Source organism: Papilio polytes, unplaced genomic scaffold (assembly GCF_000836215.1).
Source record: "Papilio polytes unplaced genomic scaffold, Ppol_1.0 DF822733.1, whole genome shotgun sequence".
Classification (NCBI taxonomy): Eukaryota; Metazoa; Arthropoda; class Insecta; order Lepidoptera; family Papilionidae; genus Papilio; species Papilio polytes.
This window is the reverse complement of record NW_013526471.1, coordinates 2,864,260-2,879,756: the sequence shown is the minus strand read 5'-3', so window position 1 is coordinate 2,879,756 and position 15,497 is coordinate 2,864,260. Positions and strand designations below refer to the sequence as shown.

Sequence of the window (15,497 nt, the reverse complement as noted above, 5' to 3'; positions counted from 1 at the left end):
TACTGGGTTCTGAACATCTTTAATTATTCAAGCGCCTACGAGTATTTCCGCAGCAATGTTCGTTTGTTACATCTCCCATAACACCGAACATTCAGTTTATATCATTTACTTTTACGGTAAAAGTATTTTTTACGAATAATATCAAAGTAATGTACAAAATCCTCATCATGAATTTTTTATCTATGTAATAATGTAAAAAAAATCTTTACTCTGATGTTAATGCTTGTAAATTTGTAGGGAAATATATATATATATAATCGCATTTCAATCAAATTGTTACATTACAAGTACAATAAGGTTGCAAAAGCATTGTTAAATATTTAGTATTATTCCTAATCCTTAATAGTCTGGTATAAATGTACATCCTAATAATGGTCTGCACTACATATAAGCCCCTTGTAATAAGTGGTATAATAGTTAATATGCCATCCCATTACCATCTGCATAATAGTAATGCTGTGCTCTAACTAATACGTGTGCTTACGTCGTATTACAGCTGTAAACAACCTTTGGTTCGTGACGTGTTTACTGATCATTAATAATGTTAGTAGTGCAAATAACATTTAATTATATACGAATTTAGTTGGAATTACTCGAAACATTTACTGAATATACAACGTTTGTTTGACTAATTTTGACATGACTTTAATAATAATAAATCAAACCACTTGCACGTTTATATGAGCAAAGTTGACCATATTTTTGTCATTGCTATTATTTTATGGCAGGAGCTTTCAAAACAATTAGAAAAATTTCATGGTGTGTAATTCATACAAATGGACTTAAAAGATTTAGTTTAAATCATTTAAAGTTACAATGTACGCTAAATTTGTTAAAGATTGCAATCAAATACCAATAAGAACATCAATTTTAATTGGGAATCCACAATCAGTCAAAGCTACATATCTTATCGTTTAAGTATGCTTAATGAATTTTTAATTAGATCTAGACTTATTTCTATTAGCGCTGAATCATGTTAAGGCTAAAAAAATGTATGCATCAATCAAATTTAATTCTATGACGTCACAGTATCGTAATAAGATAGATAGAAAGGATGTCTTCCAGTCACATTAAAGAAATGTAATGTTTTTTATTAGTTTCAACTTAAATATTTGATTTAAATTTGTGACATAGATAAGCAAAAATTTTAATGGCCATTTATAAATGTCATAAAGCAAGGAAATGGCACCGTTAACTGTTATCTTTCGGAGTTATGAGAGGTATTCTGCGTTGATTGTCCAATTGCCCAACTTTGTCGATTATGACACGAACCGAGATGATACTTGAAATAAATGCTTTGATTCTTAACGGTCACTGTAGTAAAAGTTTTTACATAAAACAGAGAGTTAATATATTAACAATTAACACAGTTGTATCAGTTTATAATATACTAGCTGTTGCTCGCGACATCGCGCGCGTGAAATAACAAATATAACCTAACGTTGTCCCTTTTTTCAACCTATTACCAAAATTATTAACTTAGTAGTAATCTACGTAATAACAGAAATCTACCGATGTAAGATTCCAAATTTCTAAGCCCGGTAGCTTGTAACCTGATTTTTCGGTTACCCTTATTGTTTGTGTGCGCAATATCTTCTAAACTATTAGTCCAATTTTATTACTGTCAAGGACAATTTTATTCTACATTAAATTCTCCTGATAACAAACGCATCTATTTGGATAAGGATTAATATTGAAACCAATAAAAGAACGCCGCAAATGGCATGCGGTTTTTAATTCATTTTGTAATCAAAAAAGTGGTTATTGTAAGAAAACCGTTAAAGATAGACATATGCTATCGCGGACTTTTCTCTAGAACATTTTGAGATCTACAATTTTTTCATAAATCATTTTTATATACCTCTAACGGTTTAGGCAGCGTAAGCTGAGAAAAGTTAAAGTTTAGTAATTTTTTGACGCCGGCGTCCAGAAACACGCTGTTTATTAATAGTTGCTAAACATTAGTAATAATAAAATATAATCTATGTTACTCACAAATAAATTAACTTTCTGATGGTGAAAATATTTTTAAAATCGGTCTAGTGGTTATTGAGTTACTTCAATACATACAAAAATAAAAAATACAAAGTTTTCCTCTTTATGATATTAGTATAGATAGTATAGATGAAAAATAAATATACATTTCTTCTATTAATTTAAAAAAAAAGAAATTCTAACACTCTTTGGAATAAAAATAACGAAAAAACATAGTTTATTCTAGAAGGTTATGAAATAAAATACTCAATCGTTTCGTACACTCATTTATTTCAAATCAGTTGTAAAAAAAAGAATTTATCATGTTAATAATAACAATGCCAACCGTTAAGCTTACACAGTTGGCAGCACTGATTCCAGTGGAGGAATCATTAGCTAAAGCGGTACACAACAATTTAACGAGGTCTTGTCTTGCTTCATTATGTAGATCGACATCAATAACATCATTAAATGTAATATAAGGTACAAAATTGATCACTCTCATAGGATCAACTGAGACATTTTCTGCTATTCTTTCAAGGTCATTGCTATTTGTAGCATAACAGTTTTCAATATTATTAACATTCAAGCCAACGTTTTCTGCACATTGGTAGCTATTCTGTGAGAATGCTGGATAAGGGCTTGTAAATTCACATGTCATATATTCCAGTTGTGCTTCCTGGTTACCTTCTAGAAGATGTAAAGCGCATCTATGCAGTCGATTTGCCCAGCAGTCGTTAACTCCGAATTGGCAGATTAAGGTGCCATTTTCGTCACGTCTTGTTCTTCCCCAAGGAACGTATTCGATTTTCAAATGTTCGCTATATAATTCATAAGCTGGAACTAATTGTTGATTGATGAAACGCACGGTGTCACTACAACCAGAAGTTGTACCGATGGTTATTTTAATTTTTCCATCTATTATTGAAATGTTACCCAAACAGAATGGTAATAGACACAAGGAAATACCGATAATGATTTTATTCATGGTGTTTATGTACGAAATCCAACGTTAAACTAATTTGAATTTTGAATTACAATTGTAGATATTGTTGAGATAATATTTTTTGATGTCATTTAAATTGCTACATTTATTAGATTAGATTATAGTTTATCAAAATGTCTGGCGTTTGATATATTACTTATTATGTTCTATTAATTGCTATCAATTTCAATTATTGATGGACTTGATTATTCACTGATCCGCAACGAACCCTCGTTTGATCTTACACAAATTACTAACTTGCCTTGAGTATCACGCACGTTGTCTATAAATGTATTTCTAAGAAACGCGAAACGCGTTATTTTGTACTAGCTTTCGCCCGCGACTTTGTCTGCGTGGAATTAAAACAAACAAAAGTGAGTATTCCTATGTATTCTTCCAGTCTTACCTGTACATCCTCAACAATTTTCATCGAAATCCATTCAGCCGTTTAGACTACAAACTCTAACAAACATCCATCCATCTATGCATACATTTAAACTATCGCATTTATAATATCAGTATGATCAAAAATGTATAGTTATTTTAATAAAACATAGGTAGGTATAAATAATAAGTTAGAATTTAAATTGCAGATAAAATTAGTTAGAATTTGATAGTTTTAAAAATGCATGAAACTTGCTAAAGTGAAAAAGAAAACACAACAGAAATCTTATAATTTAATGAAAACTGTTAATAAAATTTGAAACTCTGTATTAATTTTAAAAACAGCCGTTGCTTATAAATAATATTTTATTCACTAGACTTAGACAAATTCCAAAAGAAAAAACAACAAGTAATACCTTTTTACTGACACCCTCTGCTCCCTAAAATGTTTGAAGGTAATCTCTTAAGACTACATAAAAAACACTCAAATTCTTTGAGGTTTATATTTTCTTTGTGCATTTTACAGCGCTGTCGTGCCTTAGTTGAAAAGGATTTAAGTTTAAAAGTAGACAAAATTGGATTTTTATTAATGTTGTTTTAAATTTATTTTACACCTGTTACACAAAAATAAAGTATTTCTTTAATATTAAATTCTCTTGGTAAGTATACTACAAGAGTTGTTTTATTATTATTATTTATTTTATTTAAAGCGAAAGCTGCCATTTACTTGCCCTTGGTTTAAAAATAATTAATTTTATCACAAAAAACACGTTTAAGTTGCTTGCCTTTTATATCATAACTAGCTTCGCCCGCGACTCCGTACGGGGAGAATTAAAAATAAACTAAAGTTTCTATGTATTCTTACAATGTTCTACATCTGTCTCAAATTTTATAGCAACAATCATTTATAGTATGAAGCATGAGTATATAGTATATCTACATTTATTTAAGCAATAAAAAGAAATAAACCGTATACAAGGTTTAATTTTGCTTTCTATTAAAACATAAATAACACCAAGATAAGAGCGGGCAAAATGGCGGTTACATTTTAATCTGAATTTATTGCATAATACAGCAGGTATTCAATTAAGGTTAATGTACTTAAAAATGTAAGACCTCCCCTCCGTGAGACGCGTGGTAGCCGACAACCGCAGTATTAATGAAATTGACTTCCCCAGAGATTGAACCCGGACCCCCGTATCCCGTAAACTTTGCCTGCGCTAAACGATTATACTGTTCAGAGCAAACGTAATAGACTTATCTATGTTTATAGGTATACTATATGTGTATGTGCTTAGTACTGATTATTAACGCCCACAATAAAAGATATTTACGAGTAGTGATAATGGTTTCTGTAAGATTATTTTAAGCAAATTTATTTTGTTCAATGTTTATTTGATAAGGTTACCAGGTAAATGTTTGGAATTCCATCCATACTAATATAATAAAGCTTAAACACACATTATTTCGTGGCGTAAGATGTCAGCAATCACAGCATATTTTTGAATAAACACGCTTTAAGCTATATATTTTCACGATATTAAACTTAGGGGGTGTATAAATTGGAAAAAAATCTTCATGTGGGGAAGTGACCATAAACTACAAGCTGCCAACATTAATGAAGCAAGTTTATTATGGTAACGGTAATTTTGACATATGCTATTGAGAATTTAACAAATGTTAACAATAAAATAAAGTTTTTATTATTTTATGCGGATGAAGCCGCACGAGAGCAGCTAGTAAGTAAATAAGGAAAATGTTATGTAATTATACAATTACTTACAAAGTCAATACTAGTTAATCTATAACATCACTCTATGTTACGTCAAATAACAACAAATATATTCTGTTTTACCATAGAATGAAGAACGTAAAACTCTTTCAAGTGATCTTGATAACAAGATTGACTAAGGAGTCGTAAAATTAATACCTCACTTCAATTGTTGTGTTACGTCTCTAGGTAGCAATTTGTCTATAAATATTTAAGCTTTCTACGAACCCTCCGCCAAAAACAGGATTCAATTTCACGCCCCGAAAAGGGGTCCGTTTCTCACGACTCTCGCTTCCTTCAAATGTCATGAGATAAATGAAAGTGACTGATGTATCTAGACCTCCTCGTATTCAAATCCTTGCTCGTTTTTCGTCACGTTGAAGTATAAATGCAAGAGGTAGGGAAGGTCAGTCTTTTTTGGACGAACCAATAATCAGTCGATTGGAACATTATGCGGTTGCATGCAGAAAGAAAGAGCTCCAAATCAATTTTGATTTAAATTGACGATCGATGTAACAAATTTAATTTGAGCCAAGAAACTTCTTTAACGGTGGCGGCATTTTTAAGTACATTTACATACATTTACAATTTCAACGTGCTATTAATAAATTTTCAAGTGAAATAAATTGAAAAATAAATAATTATCGAATCATAGACTACTCTAAATACACCAGCACTAAGATGCTATTATCTATGCTATATTTTACATAGATTCGATACATTACAATGAATTAATTTGAACATTAGATAAATCTATTGAACGTGAGTCGGCTAACTCACGTAGCGTAATAAATGGCTTCATGAATAGTCTTCGTGTTACTATGAACTATATCGTGAATTGAAGGTAACCACTTTGTAATATTGAAATTTAATACTTCGTAGGGTCGGCGCACCGGGTTTTGGTCCTCCAAATAACTCTATCAGCCGTCATCTCAGTCATCACTCCCTTCTTGATCATGTCACCTTTTACGTAATACATCAATCTCTTTCTAGGTCTACCTCTACCGGTGTATCTCCACACTCATAACTAACGTCCTGCTTGTTACATACGATTTATATTATTGAAAATTAATACGTAATTTAATTTATCATAGGTCATGCAAGAGATCATTACTAGTTTTTCTAGCAAATGTACTGTTTGATATTGGAATTTATTTCCTGAAATCACTGATCTCTGTTCAGAAATAGTGAAGATCATTTAAAATTAATCTGTACACACTCAGTTGTAATATCGTCTATTTTTCCAATATTGTTTTACTTTATGCATTGTTACGCATCCAAATCCAGCTTTGTAAATGAAAAAGTTCCCGAAATTTAAAGTCACATAAGAACCCTGTAATAACTGCAGAACAGCGATAAAAGCAGTAGCTCACTTACACTGGGATATGGACAATTTGAGCTTTACAAAAGACCGCACAAGAGCTCGATTCGGTCTCGCATGATCCCACATCTGAACCCTTAATGGCCGCTCGACTATTAGCTCCGGGCCTCAGCGCAGCCGCCGTGGGCAAACTTCCTATAGCCGACTTAATCTAGGCTCGAGGCGGATTTCAACGGAACTCATTCTTCCCGAATGTACTTAAGGATTGTTATGTCGCCGTATTTCGAAAGGGATAAGGTTAAATTACATTATCTCGAATAATGTAGATAAAACTTCGTTACTATGTTTTAGCTCAGAATTTGACAATTGGGGTTTGAAACTGCGCGGATTCCTTTAACTCGTATGAACTTCATTGTTTAATATCCAATGAAATAATTTTGAAATGCTTGAGTAAGTTATTACCAAAATGAGAAAATATCGAAGGAAATTCGTAGGTTGAAAGGAACTTACCATACTCGTAGATACGTACACATCAAAATATTTCATTTCATATTAATATTAAAATGTAAAGATTCGATGTACTCCCAATTTTAAACAACGGTTACTATTTCGAATCATTGTTCGAACTTCATATTGTCCGATTGTTTTCAGACGTCGACTACGAAGGTTTGGATCCGACTACTACGACTCGATGAAAACCGACCGGGAGTCGTTTAATACTCGAAACAATAGGAAAATCTCGATTGTTCTCCCGAGGACCGACTCAATGATGACTCGATTATAAATTTTTGATCACTACCATTCTTTCGATTGGAACAATATCTCGAAATTCGTAGGTACGGCTTTCGGCCTGTGTGATGTTGGCATTTACTACACTTTTGCGACGGAATCCTCTGATTTAAACACAAGTCTTGTAATAATTAAAATATTTATGGGAATAAAAGTAATAAGATTATTAAAAACCACGTGTCACTTTCTCCTCATATTTAGTAGCACATTCCAAAATATTGTCATAGTTGTGGTTATCAAAGAATTGGTTGCAAATCGATTTGTAAATTAATATTAAAATTACATATATTGACTTAAATTATAGCTAAAACTGCTAAACAGGTCTCGAAAGAATTTGGCTTGGATGTAGATTATAGTCTGGAAGAACACGAAGGGTACTTGCTTTTGTTTGTTTTAATTCCACGTAGAAAGAATCGCGGGCGAAAGCTAGTAAATAATATTTTCTAAACCATTGAAAACGACACAGAGAGATGTAAATGTTCACTGAATAATTACAAACATTAATACAACGTGATAAAGTTTGATTTTGTTTATCCCCCCGTCTGTGGAATTTCAATTAGTAGAATTTTGTTTATGCTGTCAACAACACCGAATGATTACCTCGGCGTAGTGGAAGGGTTGCGTACATCATGCCTTATTAATTACTTCACAAGGAAGATATAAAGCAATTAAATTGATCAAATAGTAACAATATTTGTATTTATATGATCCTGATCAAATAATGTGCCTGTTTGTAATATCAAAACAAAAATTCCAGATTTCGGGAACGTGATGTATTTGCGTTGCTGATAACAAAAATCGCATTTTTTTTGTCTGTCTGTCCGCAAGTCGCTTTTGTTCCGGGTAATCTCGGAGACGGCTGGGTCGATTTCAACCACACTTTCTCTGAGTAGCTGACATAGACGGGCATATTGAAGGCTACTTTTTTATCTTAATAATGCGTGGACGAAGTCGCGAGGAAGAGGTAGTTCATCATATGATACTGATAAATAAAATTAGAGAAGGGAAGAAAGGCTGCTGGTTTATCTGGTCTTTAAATTTAAATTGTCTCTATCGAATGCAATACTTTAGATCCGGAATCTCATTGACAAAACTTATAAAAACATATCGTTATCTCACTCATTCTGATTGAAATAATAGGGATATTAATATGTTATTTTAGAAATTTTTCTACAGTGGAATTTTCCACTAAAATGTTCTCTTATCTTCGAGTAATTTTACAAAGGCTCGCCTCGGTTCCTGGTAAAACAAGCTCGGAGTCCAATATGATACTTTGTTTGGAATATTCCTTTAACCCACTTCCTAACGTCGCATATTAAATTAAACGGTACCTACTACGGGGATAAAGATAACATGAAACGAGTAAACGGAGCACGGAACAAAGTGTCGAGGAGCGATTGAATAATAAAAATTATATCCTTTATTACAATTTTATTTTCTTTACAACAGTAACAATTAATTGCATATTCAATATTTATTTTTACTCTAGTTAAATTCCTAATCATTTAATTGTCAAAGTATGACTACTTTTTAAATGTAAGTACACTTCTTAGTATGTTAAACAAAATTGATATAAAAAAAAATTTTATTTTTTTAAAACAATGCGACTCTATATGTTTTCCTGTTCCTAAGTTTTCGCTAAGATAGTAGCGTATTGTCGGCTTTAGCAAAACGTCCCGTTGGTAAATACCTTTAAGTAGCTCCTGAAAATATTGATACCAACAAAGTAACTGCAAAGTAAAATGAATATTTAAATTAAATTTTACATTTCATTAGGTGGCTTTAGCAAAAATGTGAAATTGTGAATTTTCAGTTGATCTTACAAGGAATTATAATGTGTATGTATTTCTTACTAGCTTTTGCTCGCGACTACGTAAGCAAGTAGCCTATCTATTCTTCCAGACTGTCCTCTACATCTATGCCAAATTTAATCGAGATCCCTTCAGCCGTTTAGACTACAAACTGTAACAAACATCTATCCATCCATCTAAACTTTTGAATTTACAATATTAATAAGATAAGATTTGTTGTCGGTTTGCAGTAAAACGTTTCTTCCCTTCTTGATTTCCTTTCTCATCGTCTCCCTTCCAACCTCTTAAAACCTAAAGAAAGTTACAGGAACAAAAGATACTATAGGTATACATATTAAACAAAATGATCAACGTAGAACAATAACAGTGCAGATCATTCATTCGCAATATGATTTCATTCCCAATGAATGCACACCGTGACTGAGTAGCAATTAGATCGGGCAAACACATATGAAAGCACTCATCTGAAACAATATGAGAAAGGGGCGCGTTGCTAACAAACAAAAGGCCGGCTATTTGATTGTGTTGCGGGCACCGGCTCGATGTAAATTTTATAACGTAGGCAAGCGCGGATTTGTGCACAACGTGCAGTGTTTGGTAAACGTTAAACCCTACAAATTGCTTGTATTTCTACTTCGTGTTCATTGTTTTTATGGCGTATTTCTCCTAATGCCTAGACTTTAGACTAAGCATTTGCGGATTAGTGTTGTTCTTACTTTTGAGATTGCTGACAATTCGTTTTGTTTGATTTCTGATTGGCCCTGGCTTCGTCTGAGTGGCAAAAAGTACAGACGTCTCATATTTTAGATAATAATGTAGCTTTCTACTGTCGAAACAATTTAAATCGGTTCAGGAGTTTCGGAGTCTATTATTTGTAAACAAACAATCAAATCATTCCGATCTTACTAATATTATAAATGGATGTTTGCTAGAGTTTGTAACTTAAACGGCTGAACAGATTTCGATGAAATTTGGCATAGGTGGAGAGGAGTCTAGAATAACACATAGGCTATTCACTTTTGTTTTTTTTTTCAATTCCACTTAGACGGAGTCGCGGGCGAAAGCTAGTTTACAACATTAGCACAGACTTTTAACACCAATTTCTTATATTGTGAAATGTAACCAAATTAAATTGTAGTAGTCTTACTAATCTATTAATCTTATCGTAGTGTTCTGAACAGATTAAATGATTATTATTTTTATTATATTATTATTATCTTACTAATATTATAAATGCGAAAGTTTAGATAGATGGATGGATGGATGTTTGTTAGCGTTTGTAGCCTAAACGGCTGAACGGATCTCCATGAAATTAGGCACAGGTTTAGAACATAGTCTGGAAGAACACATAGGCTACTTTTTATAAGGGGAATAGTTATGGTTCCCGTGGGATTCATTAATTTAGTTTTTTAACTTTTACTCGATCATTCTGCAACGGTTCAACATATCTTATTGAAATTTGGCACAGATATAAAATAAAGTCTGGAGTACACATGGGATAAGCTTCATCCCCGAGAAATGTCCGGTTCCCGAGGGATACGTAGCTTTTTTTAATTTATATAGTTCGTATGTTTTCTAATACCACGCGGACGAAATCGCGGGCAACAGCTCGTTACTCATAAATCTCATTTAACAGATCCCATTAAATTTCAAATTGGTTCAAATCAAAATCACACACTTGTAAATGTTTACTAGTCCATAAATAAGTTATGTAAACTATTAAAATGTAATCGAATAAATATGATGCTCGGAAAACATACAAAATATGGGACCGTGTAGATGAAGCGGTAACAATGAAAGCATTTACGGAGCACAGGGAAAGGGAAGGGAAGAGAATGCGCAACACGAAGACAAACCAGACGCTTTGTTGCGCCGTAATACATTTTATGACAAATTGGAACTTCAAGTCAGGGAGACAGCGCTTCGCCGGGCACTCGATAATTGCTACAAGAATGCCTTGTGAAAGGGAAGCTAAATACTGGATTATTTTTCCTTATTCTTCTTTATATTCCTATCTTTCATGTTTTACGCATGTTATTAGTAATGATATACACGAATGAATCCTTGGTAGAATTTAATAAAGTCTTTGTTCCAGATGGAATTGTTATGATTGTTCTTTAATGTTTTCAATTTTTTAAATGCCAAAAAAAATGAATACATCCTTCTGATTATCACTGGCACAATTGAAAATAAAAAAGTTAGCAAGTATGAACATTATGAGGTAAGATCATCTTAACAAGAGAGTATTAAGATGTAATCTGGATGACTACAAAGGTAGAGGAAGACAACAGAAATTATAAATGGATTATGTTAAATGGGATGGATGGATAGGATTCTTAAGATGGAAGTGAATTCTAATATAACGTCTGATATAGATGTATGGAAGAGCAGTATATACTGAGCTGACCCTCTCAGCACAAGGGCAAGTTGATGATGATGACCAATAAAGTGACAACATTTGGTCTTTCATAGGAGTAGATAAAACACAGTAGAAGACGGAACGGAAGAAAATAAAGTTCTTCGATTTCTGTTCTAAGATCTGAAGATTTCCTAACGATATTAAGTTCACAGCATGGTAGGATATTTTCACAGCGTATTTTCCTTACTTGGTATTTGTTATTTAGCATGGTGCGAAGCTTGCTATGAATTTGTAGGTCGGCAGCACCAGACGAGTTCCCGCCGCCTGTCAGACGCCTCTGTTTAATCAAAATGCAAATTAAAATGCTTTCGCGGCGTCGCGTGACGTGACAAAGCAGTTCCAGTGAGTTCTAGCTCCTTCATGTGGAGTTTATATCTGCCTCGAGCGATCTTGTCTAACAGTTCGTTATTCTAAACATTGGTTTCCACTGAAAACTTAACTTATGTAGCATATTGTTATACCGCTAATTCCCTTTTTTGATAAATAAGAAAAAAATGTCTCTCAAACATCGTATTTTTACTCAAAATGGATAAGTATCTAACAAGATTACATTGTTAAAGTTTTTCACCATTCTGTTACTTGATACAAAGGAATGAAGAAAAATGAGTAAAAAATGGTAATAAATTATTTTATCTCATAAAAACCCATTGTGATGGCTTATGTTTCAGCTCCATAACGACTGGAAGAGTGGCTTATTTCGAATCTTATCGGTTTTCTACGAGAGATGCAAGTGCGTTTCCATTATATGCATGATTTTACAAATAATATTCAATTCCAAACGGTCTTCTGAATAAAGTATTTCAACATAAATTAGCTGCCAGCATGCTTACAGAGCACTTCTACTAAACTACGAAGTAACATTAATTTCCTAAGATCTATATGCAAATTTAAAATAACAATGTAAATACACGTTTCTGGGTGGTTTGTTTACAAGAGTAGTGTTAGTTTATGCAAAACTAAGTGCGCGTATTCAGTGGTACATTAACACTTTAGTGTGCACTGTAAACTGTAAGGCGACAACCGTGATGTAGAAGAATAATTATTTTATAAATAGTGGTTTAAGATTTAAATAATAATACCCTTTTGTGTTTTTACTTTTAATCCTTTTTTAAAATAAGAATGTACATTTTTTTTATTAATTCTTTTGTAAATAATTGAGGTAGTCTTCGAGAAGATGTCACAACGCTAGGCTGAATTGTACATATATTTCTTAATTTATAAATTTTTATTAAAAGTTGTGTAGTTTTGGTTTTCTTCTTATTTATTTATTTGCGCATTTCTCCCCGTACAAGATCGTCTCTTTCAATAGCAGTAATTTCTAAGCTTTTGGATACAGAAATACAACATTTTTGTTTTTAAAAAATTATACCTACATATGTAGCATTACAGTTACCTTGCATTGTTAATACAATTGCGTTATAAGTTAAGAAACGACGTGTCGTACGCACTTGGTACAATGGAGACGTGATCTCGAAGCATCTCGATAAGTGCAGAGGCCAGCAACGGTTTCTGTTACGCTCGCAGACGAAATCTAATTTACTTTTCAAACTTTTACACTGCGACGTCTAGACTTAACAAGAAAATTTCTAAAAGCTCTCGCAGTTAAACATTTTTAACAATTAGCAATGTAACACAGATTTGTGATTTCGTTTAAATTCTTTACAAATATGTAACATTTTATTTATTTTCACATTTAGCGTTAGAAAATTATAGTACTTTTCTTATTACTTTGTACTTGTATAGTATATATCTGTGCTTTGTACATAAGAAGTGATGAAATATTACTAAGGTTTATGCTTTATACAAGAATTTGTGAATCTACTATTATTAACATGTACTATATGTGTCCTAGAAAACGATTGAAAATCTATTCCATATAAAAATATACTCCTGATCACTAAACTTCACAGGAATGCAAAGTGATTTTAAAATATCATTGAGTAACATCCCACTGAGCGAAAATGTACGTTCCCGGTTTTTAGACCTTTTTCCTGCAACTTGGAAGAGTTTACCGAACAACATTGCACCTGCTCTCAATCGATTTGCGACACGTATTCGGTGAATAAAATCTTAGAGTGGAATCGTCGGCGATTTCATCGACTAATATCGAATACATTGTAAGTATTATAAAACGTACTTTTTAATCATCATTGAAAAACATCGATGGATAACGTACAACAGTTACTCTTACATTGAATATTTACAGAGTCTTGTTTTTAATTTATGAAAGGGGACATATTTCCCTTATTAAAAAAATGTTTAAAAAATTATGTCGGATATTTATTTTATGTAACAAGTCCATAATTATACTACAATTTTGAAACTGCTTTTCTTGTATTTTTCTTAGAAAGTCTATGTAAATTATCGAACAGAATATTCCTCGACAATAGAAACTTCCGTCTAAGCTATCGCACGCCCAATCCGACTATTTCGTCGACACTCCAGCAAACTGTCCGGATTTGCGAGCTATTTTTATAGATGGGCTTGAATAGAATGTATTTCAACGAAGCCACCGGAAAATCTTTATCGAACTTGTATACAAAAATAAACTAAAATGCAGGAAACATGTGACTTAAATACATAAAAATACTTTGTTTTATGTATTATCTCTATATCTTATTTATAATCTAATAAAAAAAAAAATTTGGTAAGAAGGAGTTTACATTTTGTTTTCTATCATAGGTATATTGATTTTGGATGCGTCGTAATTAATCTTGATGAAAGGTTTGTCTTTCAAACCTTGTGTTTTAAACATACGATTATTTACTTAAGAGCTATTGAAGCTATTTGTTTAAAATATAGTAGTTTTAAAGTATTTTAAATATCGAAAAATCATATAGGAATATAAAAATGTAATTATAGTTCATTCAAAATCTATACTTTATTATAATAAAGCGTGAATACACACTTCTTTGTTGCCAAGATCTCAGCAATTAAAGCATATTTTTGAATAATTATTTTTTTTAATAAAAAGCCCTATACTTGCGTCATACTTTAGGCTATATATTTTAACACCATTAAACTTAGGGGGTAAATATTTTGGATAAAAACCCTAATGTGGGAAAGAGACCATAAGTTGCTGCCAATATCAAGGAACCAAGGTTGCCATAGTTTGACATAATGTCATGTCATTTTGACATTTGCAATTGATAATTTGACAAATGTCAACAATAAAATGATTTATGCGGATGAAGTCGCTTGGGAACAGCTAGTATTGTATAGTTGTAGTTTACCATATACAATCTAGAAAAATACGACTGTACAATCTATGCATATTCATTTCTGGTCAAAATTCATCAGTACAGAAACTACTTAGTACTAAATGTACTAGTACTAAACATAGACCGTTCGTATACATCGCTCCGAGGCATGTTCGAGCCCGCATCTGTCGATTTCCCACAAACTTGCTCATAGCTTTTGCTACGTCTAATAGAGGCTTGAACTTTGCATCAATACGTGTTAGGGAATATTGTAATTTCGAATAAACCTAGCGTAGTTAAATCTCAGAAAAGAACCATGTTTTCTTTAATAGTCTCATATCTTACCATCAACGTAAATCTCGTAAACGCCCCTAACGTTATCAAAATCCCAATTCAACGAGATGTTCGCTACAATTTATGTTAGTATTTATGTATAGCAAACAAGTGCATGAGTTTGTTGGTGAATACGGCTACAGAATACCGATGACCCATCTCGGCATGCATTATTTATCCACGTAAGCCGGCCCAAATGAATGCACCCGCCAAGAAAAACAACGCACACCGAACTACGTGTTTATTTTGGTACTGGATGAGACAACTTTATAGGGAGTTTAGAAGTGGTAATCAAACATTATAGAAGGAACTACTTAAGAGTAAATATTTTGAACAAATTTATTAATAACAGTCTCTTCCAGTGATATTCATAATAGACAAGTAATGATTTCTAAACAAAGGCGTGTAATAACTACATTAGAACATCCGTATTTCAGATTAAGTAAATGAATGTTATCCAATTTATATTTTTCACAGAAATCACAACCTTCGTAATTCTTTAAAAACATT

General features: G+C 32.4%; 1 protein-coding gene across 1 annotated transcript; it reads right to left on the bottom strand.

Annotated features, from left to right (window-relative positions):
* Positions 1–2,255: 2,255 nt before the first annotated feature.
* LOC106105726 (GILT-like protein F37H8.5) lies at positions 2,256–2,991 on the bottom strand. Its single transcript, XM_013286156.1, has one exon. The coding sequence runs from the start codon at positions 2,960–2,962 to the stop codon at positions 2,273–2,275; it is 690 nt and encodes a 229-aa protein (XP_013141610.1). The 5' UTR covers positions 2,963–2,991; the 3' UTR covers positions 2,256–2,272.
* Between the last annotated feature and the right edge of the window lie 12,506 nt (positions 2,992–15,497).